Below are 8,662 nucleotides of genomic sequence, written 5' to 3' on the forward strand. Positions count from 1 at the left end.
AGAGGAAACCACATCTATACAAACCTTTTTAAGATAGTGAAAGCATTGATCGAAATAATGGAAAACCGTTGAAAAAGCAGGATTTGTTTAAAAAAATTGCATACTTTTATTTTTAATTTCACAATTCACTAAAAATTTTCAGATCCATGATCTCATTTGATTTTCACACCAACTCAAAAAGGCAGGCAAATTACTATTACTCCTATTTTACTATGGAGAAAAAAGATTTAAGTGCTCAAGGACACAGGACAAATACAAAATGGGAAAAAACTCACCCCTAGGTTGGCCATAGTGTGATGTATTTGAATGCGAGCAAGATGTAAAAACAAGTAAACAGACTCAAGAGCTACCCTTAAGTTTTGCTATGAAGAGCAGCAGGGAAATGAGGTAGTAGCCAAAGAGGGATACGGAGACAAGGTGGGGGGGTTTAAGATGAAAATGTCTGAATATTCTAGAATGGAAAAATCAATGAGGCAGAAGAGAAAAGAACAGATGGAGTGAGGTCCTTCACAGACGACCAAGTACAGGGTATAGTGGAAAAGCAGAGGCGCCAGCCTTAGCACCACCCCTAATAGATACCAACCCCCAACAAAAGGGGACTATAGGAAGTAGGAAGTTCTGGTAGGACTCTGCAAAAGTTCTGTCCTGACTGTTTCTATATTCTCAATAAAATCTAAAATCTCAATAAAATCTAAAAGCTAGGGTTATCGGCTGAAAATGAGGACATTCAATGAAATCTGCTTATGACAGTGGAAGAGTGAATGGATGGACTAGTAAAGTGTACACTTGTGAAGTACACTTAACAGGCAGTACAAAGGACCCAATTACAGTTAATGTTCATGAACTTTAAGTGAGACAAATCAATGTGGCTATGTGTTTGTCTTCTAGCTACACAAGTGCAAGTACAAACAAAACTGAATTTAATCACATTTGGGGTTTTCCAAGAAAAAACAATGAAGTGAGATTGGGACCATGTTGTCAAGCATGGTCACGGTTTTATGTGTATGCTCTCAAACTCGTAAAACCTTCCAAACAACCATGTGAGGTTAGTACTTCCAGTGGCAGTACTCTCATTTTAAGATGAGGAAACAGACGCATTATTGGGTAACTTGCCCAAGGTCACAGAGCAAGTGCTACAGCCAGGATTGAAACTCAGGCAGCCTGGCTCAAGAGACGTGCTATGCTGACCCTTGCAAGAGAGTGATTATAATCACTGACCCTCTTTTAGCCGGGCAAGAGTGGAAGCAATAACATGAAGGGAGGGCCAGCAAAAAGAAGTGTGGATCAAAAGAATTATAGGTCTCATTAGAACTGGAATCAGAAGAAAGGTAAAGTAGGTTACTAAAAACAGATTACTGGGAATGGGGGAATAGCTACAGTTACTAGCAATAAGATCTAGTTACCAGTCATGGGACTGAATAATTGAGGTAGTGTAGAAGGAAATATCACTGGATGAGAGATTAAGGAATACAAGACCAGGGTATGAGCAAAACCATCCTTCATAGATACTGAAACTACCGAAGCCACTGACTGTGTGATGGCAGCAAGTTACTAATCACACTGGCATTCATTTCTTTTTTTTAGAACATACACTAATACATTATTTTCCACAATTCTGGTGTGGATGTCTTTTTTAAACAATGTCTATCACATGCTGTGAAGATCAGAATTGTGATCATTGTCACATGTTTTAAACACAAAGATAAAAGCAGCTACATCAGGGAAAATGACAATGTCAAGATAACTAATATATGTCCATAGTTACTATCTACATTTCCTCATCTCCCATTCATTCCTCAATCCACTTAAACATTAACTTTTGGCTCCACCATTCCATGGAAATTACTTGTCAGGGTAACTAATAATCTCCAAGCTGTCAAAACCAAAGGGCATGTCTCTTGAATTCTCAAGCAGTAGACACATTTGATCCTTTCCTTCTCCTTGAAACATTTTCTTTTCTTGGATTCTTCCTACCTCAAAGATTGTTCCTTGACTGACCTCTTCACTACTCAAGCTCCAAATCCAGGCTTCAACCTCAGGCCCCATCCTATTACCCAGCTACATTCTCACCATGGTTCTTCAATTCTAGTAGAATACAATTAATTACATATAGTGGATAATTTAGGGTTCAAATTACACAAGCAATGGACACTGAAAAAGATTGCTAGATGATCTCATCTGGTCCCATGGACTGAAGTCAACCACACAGGCTGCCTACCGTCAGGGCTCTATCTCCAACTCAAACTTCTCTCTGGAATTGAGATTCGTTAACAAATCTCCTTGTCATCTTTATTTGAACACGTAATAGGCATCTTAGACTTAAGTCTTGAGTTCCCACCACAACCCCAAACCTGCTCCCTTCCCAGCCCTCCACATCTCAGGAAAGATCGTAAGTATTCACACAATTTATACAACCAAAATCTAGGCTTAATCTTCAATTTCTCAATTTTCCCCACTCCAACCCATCAAAAACTCTCTCAACTCTATGCTCCCAAGCACATCTCAAATCCATCCATTTTTCTTCATATCTGTGGCTCCTACTTCCCTAGTTAAAGCCTTGACTGTTTAAGACTACTATATAAGCCTAACTGGTCTCGCTGCTATCCCTCTTGCTCATCCTATTATCCATTTCCCATACAGTAGTCAAAGTAACCTTTAAAATCAAAGAAGAAATTTTTCTCCTCTGCTTAAAATTCCCCAAAGGCTTATTTTACCTTGAAACCCCCCCCTTGCCTAACTCTGATCTATTACCTCTCTTTTCCCTCACTTACTAGATTAGCAATACAAGCCTTTTTTGAGTCCCAAAACACACTCTTAAAGGTCTTTCCCTACAGAAAACACTCTTCCCCATCTGAGTACTTATTATTATTCAGATATCAGTTTAAATGTCACTGTATTCAAAAAGGCCTTCAGTGACTAGTCAATTTAAAAGTAGCCACCCAGTCATACACTATCACATTACCTCACCCTATTTCAATTCTCTACATAGCTCTTAGCATTATCTGATTATTAAAATTTGTTTTTTTAACGGATTGATTCCATTGTAACATATGCACCGTGACAGTAGGAAAGTTTAGTAAGTACTCAACAAATATTAAATAAAAATCAACATGCAAATATTGAGGGATCACTAAAAGAATGCATTCAATTCATTCAAAAGATGTTTATTAATGCCCACTATGTGTCAGGTATAGGAAGAGCAAAAGTCTGGCAGAAACCGTATCTGATTTTCCAGGTACTTCCCGTATTATGCTTTACCAATATGCCAAGAAACCTTCATTTCATCTCTGTGATACAGTTTTTTAAAGATTTATTTATTTACTTTAAAGAGAGAGAGCATCTCAAGCAGACTCCCCGCTGAGTACAGTGCCCAACTTGGTGCTCCATCCCAAACCCTGAGATCATGACCTGAGCCAAAACCAAGAGTCAGACCCTCAACAGACTTGGCCACCCAGATGCCCCCGTAATACAGTATTTTAATACATTTATCACTCTTAATGTATTAATAATCTAGGAAACTTCTAAAATAAAGTACTATCTCCAGCACAACTATATTAAAATACAATAAACCACAACAGGAACAAGTTGCTAATAAATGATGGCTAACAAATACCATATACAGAACAAGTACTAAACAATATTTTACAGTATAATCACCAATATTATACAAATAAACCACAAAGCAAGTATTTCTTTACACATTACAGTACACTAAATGTGCTATCTATAACAATTAAAACTATATCTTTACAGTTCTTTTATCCAAAATTTCCAACATATACCAACAACAGCTTTGATGTCACTTATGTACTATTATAATTGCATTTCAGCTTCTTCATTTAAAGTCTAATCTCACACTTAGCATTGTTCTTCCACTTATTGAAAGCACACTACAGTGACAAGGGTTAGCATATTGAAAAATTATATGACTATCACATAACTTTCTTATCATTTTTAGTGATACAATAAAACCTGCAATGTACTACAATCATCTCAATTTTTGTTTTTTAATATATTTGTTCTTAATTAAGGGTTGAAGTAACCGCAAAACAAAATTAAGTGCCTTTGGATTTGAACTTTAAAAAAAAAGTGTACTCCATTTTCCTCTATATGTCCATCCATCACATCACCAACTTTCAGAATTTTTAAAATTTTATTCAAGTAGTAGTCTATTAGACATCAAAAAATGCTTTATATAGATTAAATTTCTCCAATTTTTTAAATAAAAAATATCTTTAAAATAAAACCACACAATTAAGAATATTCTCTTTTAGCAATGGTCTTCCCATCCAACCTTCTCATTTTGTTTCTGTACTGTTTGACTATAAGAGGAGACAGATTACTATCGTAACAGTAAAAAGACCTGCACTGATTACACTAAAGGTGGTGCATGGGAATGGTCAAGTAAATGATACAAAATGGCTAGTAAGTGTTAAGAAAATTTTGGTATCTGAAAAAGGGGGAGAGGACTTTAAGCATTCAAAAACTAAAGCAAATACAAATTCCACGGCTTTCCCCACTTTGTACATCTACTCTATAGCTTTTGAGAACTAGGTCAATAAGGTTCCCAAAAGACCCACCACATTCCACATGTGCCCGTATTCCTCCAGTGCTGACACTCAAAAGACAGCTAAACATATACATGTTCAACAAATGAATCACTCCCATGATTCCTCTTATCTTAGTCTTTTCTTGCATTCATTTTTGATCCTGCTCATCTCAAGCTCACGAGTTTCTATGCTGGCCATTTCAAATTACTTAATTTTTTAGTTCCTTCTAGGTAAAAATCAAACAAGGACAAAACTTTGAGGAGCCAAAATCAAGGTCTCTGAGAGCAAAAACTGTTCTTCACTTTATGTGGATCTCCCTACAGGTCTCACTAAAATCCTATTTTCTCCCCTTTATTTTAGATCTATTTCTAACATACTTGGTTACCTAGTTTTCACAATAAATTTTCACAACAGGATACTTAGAGTCTCCTTATATTATTATAACTTTAATTATTTCTTTTCTTACAGAAATTTTACCTAAATACTGTAACCAAAATAGATACTAAAAAAACCACTAAAGGGCGCCTGGGTGGCTCAGTTGGTTAAGCAACTGCCTTCCGCTCAGGTCATGATCCTGAGTCCCAGGATGGAGTCCCAGGATGGAGTCCCAGGATGGAGTCCCAGGATGGAGTCCCGCATTGGGCTCCCTGCTCAGCAGGGAGTCAGCTTCTCCCTCTGACCCTCCCCCCTCTCATGTGCTCTCTCTCTCATTCTCTCTCTCAAATAAATAAATACAACCTTAAAAGCAAAACAAAAAACCCCACTATAAACATCTCTGAAATTTAAGTCCAGTAAAATGAAATCCTACAAGGGGCGGCTGGTTAGCTCAGCCCGTAGAGCACAGGACTCTTGATCTCCGGGTTTCAAGTTAGAGCCCCACATTGGGTGTAGACATTATTTAAAAATAAAATCTTAAAAAAAAAAAAGAAAGAAATCCAACAAGTCATTTTAATGTAAATGCTCCTGTCTTCATTTCTTGCTCCAGACTAACAATGTTAGTAGTTTTTATATTTATATAAATAAGAACAAAAATATATTTAGACAAATAGGAACAAGAAGCTGAAGCCACTCTCTGTAACAATGTTCTTTCTGAACACACACTTTTAGAAGTATATTTATAAATCATGTAACTCAAGACATTCCTTGGAAAAAAACTACTAAACAACAAATATATTGAGTATATACAAATACAATATTGGCTCTAAGATAATCAATGCACAAAGTGCCTAAAGAGCTATCCAAGTATCATAGAACATTCAGCGGAAATGTAGAAAAGTTACTGCATAACTTCAATAAACCCACAGGTATTTACAAAAACTCCTTTAGGTTTCAATAATTCTGGAGTTAATTCTGAATATTGTAAGCTGGGAAAGTTCCTGCCGCACCAATATTACTGCAAAGAACCAAAGCCAAATAGACGTTTTATGAAAAGTTTTGTCTGAGGGAACATTAAACAGTTGCACTTTAATCTTTCATCCTTTAACTTATTAGTACACGCTTGGCAATAAAGAAAAATTCAAGAAAAATCTGACTTCTATTAATTACATCAATCCACAGGGCATTGTCAATTACTTCTGACAACACTGAAAAGTTTCTCATCTATAATTGGTATCTCCTGTACCTTTAAGAACTTATCACAAAGCATACTTTCACATATTCTTGCAATAAAATTATTTTGTGCCACAGTTCCAAAAAGATTGGGAACTATGTTTCTTAAATAACTGAAGAGGCACAAAACTTCAGATTAAATGAGACAGGTAAAACCTAACACTATATCCTCACCCAAAGGTATCTGTTCGTTATCGACTGATTTCATTTACTGACCACCAATTAAATACCATTTAATCCTCACATCTCTGAAAGGCAGGTAGGTACAAAGCAAATAAGTCACAGATCTATTCAACACCAAGACCCCTGATCTCCACCAAAACCAGAATCAACTATTTTTTATTTTTTTAAAAGATTTTATTTATTTATTTGACAGAGACACAGTGAGAGAGGGAACTCAAGCAGGGGGAGTGGGAGAGGGAGAAGCAGGCTCCCTGCTGAGCAGGGAGCCCGATGCGGGGCTCGATCCCAGGACCCTGGGATCATGACCTGAGCCGAAGGCAGACGCTTAACTGACTGAGCCACCCAGGCGCCCCCAGAATCAACTATTTTTTAAAATAGATGAGGAGAAAGCAGCTGGCTTAAACTAAACATGACAATCTTAATGATGTACAGAATCACAATTCCAAAAGAAAAGCAGATTTACACCGGTGGCATATTTAGATTCTTGGCATAAAGTTGTACTGACTTCAACACAGTGGCTCTTTTTGCAGTCACAAATACAGAAGATGGCACGAAAATCTACCACGTGGACTTTTGAAGTGTTCGAGGGTTTAACTGCAGAAAAGATTCAAAGTTTTTATTTTCTTTTTTTCTCCCCTGAAATGCTATTATTTGGGTGCTGGGGGAAGAATGCAGGGTAAGTACCTACATTACAGGACTTCTAACACAAGAGGAGTCTTTAATCTGAAGGTGAGTTTGAGCCTGGATATGAAGGGCTCTAACACACAAAAAATCTTCACCACCGAAGAGGCCTGGAAGTGCCATCTACGTATGAGTGTGGGCTCGGTGGCGGGAGAACTGCGGCTACAGGATTCAAGATAGTATATGCGAATGAAAGGGTCACCAATTCTGGGGAGGAGGGGGCAAATAATTCATTTTCAACACCCCTCTCCACTCACCACTCACCTTTCACTCTGGGGCTGACGGAACCTGCTCTTTTTTTAAAGCTCATTCTCTCCAGTTACCACCTCCTAGACTTTAGCTCCTAACCGGGTCCACTCAGGAGTAGTGACGACGCCTACATCTCCCTCCCGCACCTAAGGACCCATAAAGGCGGACTCCATCACCGAGGAAGCCTTGACCTCCCCTCCCCCCCGGCCCCACTACCGAGAGCTTCTCAGGTCCAGGCCTCCTGTGCCCCGCGGCCGTGTGCTCCACGCCATCTGCCACCCAGGGCTTCGGCGTCCGGCCACCGCTTCCCTTACTACTGCCACAAAGCCCGCGGGCAACTCCGAAGGCTCGGGTGGGCCGCACGCCGCCAGAGCCGGGACCCCGGGCCCTGCCCGTGCCCAGAGCCGGCAGGCCTTATTCAGCGCCCGGGGCCCAAGCCCTACGCTCGCCGCGCACTCCTGGGGGTGCTGAGGGCTCTCCCCGCTCGGCCGCGCTGCCGGGCCCTGCTCGGGGCTGAGGCCCGGGCCCAGGGCACAGAACCGCCGCGCCGCCCCCCGCCCAGGCCCGGCGGGCCCCTCGCGCTCCCCGCGGCCCGCGCGCGGCCGCCTCCGCCCCTCCCGGCCCCACGCTCCCCGCCGCTCGCACCGTCTCGTCGGGGTCGATGTCGATCTTGAAGGTCTGCTGCTGGAGGGTCTTCAGAGTGACCAGCATCGTGCCAGGGCGCAGCTCCGCTGCCGGGCCTGCTCCGGGTGCTGGCCGCTGGGCGGGGTCTGTGGCCTGGCGGGGCCCCGGGGTCGCCCGCGCTCCTCGCGCACTCGGGAGGAAGGCGGTGGGGGTGGGGGCTTGTCACATTCGCCCTGCGGAGCGGCCTCTCCCCCAGCCCTGGGCCCAGGCCGCGCCGCTCCCTCCGCGACTGCGGCCTCCCTCGCGAGTTCTGGCCGCCGTGCTTCCTCACGCGCCCGGCGCCGGCCACTGAGTCTGCAGGAGGCACGAGGGGCTCTGCGAGACAAGCAGAGAATCCGCTAGCTCACCACAGGCTGGTGGCCGCCATCAACGTGACTCGCCGAGACGCGCCCCCTCCCCCACCCGAAAAAAATCTGGGGGATGGGAACGAGCTAGCGAAGCGCGCAGGCGTAGGGTGCGGCGAGGCTGTACGCAGGCGCGGCCAAGAACTCCGCCCCGGAATTGGGGCGGGGCGGATTGCGGCTCTGGAATGTCGGTGGCCTGGATCGGGCGTGCGCAGACGCAGTCAGTGGGCGTCTGGAGGGCTCTCGGGGCTTCCTTGTGGCGTCTGCAGCCGGGGCGTTCTCCCGCCTGCCACTGCTCCGCCTACGTCCAGACTCCTCCCGACTGCCTGAGTTGCGCAACCCGTAGCCGGGGAAGCGCAAAGT

The 8,662-nt window shown here is 42.6% G+C and overlaps 1 protein-coding gene across 2 annotated transcripts in view; it reads right to left on the minus strand.

Moving 5' to 3' along the window:
* Nucleotides 1-8,385, minus strand: part of RAD23B (RAD23 homolog B, nucleotide excision repair protein) — a 40,630-nt gene extending 32,245 nt beyond the window's left edge. Inside the window, exon 1 of one of the 2 annotated variants that reach the window (XM_025888305.2) lies at nucleotides 7,917-8,385. In XM_025888305.2, coding sequence (XP_025744090.1) covers nucleotides 7,917-7,982 — 66 coding nt within the window. In that variant the 5' untranslated portion in view covers nucleotides 7,983-8,385. The remainder of the gene's footprint in view (nucleotides 1-7,916) is intronic. The other variant, XM_025888304.2, reaches the window with a different exon arrangement.
* Between the last annotated feature and the right edge of the window lie 277 nt (nucleotides 8,386-8,662).

Source organism: Callorhinus ursinus, unplaced genomic scaffold (assembly GCF_003265705.2).
Source record: "Callorhinus ursinus isolate GAN/ISIS: 27379988/994484 unplaced genomic scaffold, GSC_fseal_2.0 scaffold24, whole genome shotgun sequence".
Taxonomy (NCBI): Eukaryota; Metazoa; Chordata; class Mammalia; order Carnivora; family Otariidae; genus Callorhinus; species Callorhinus ursinus.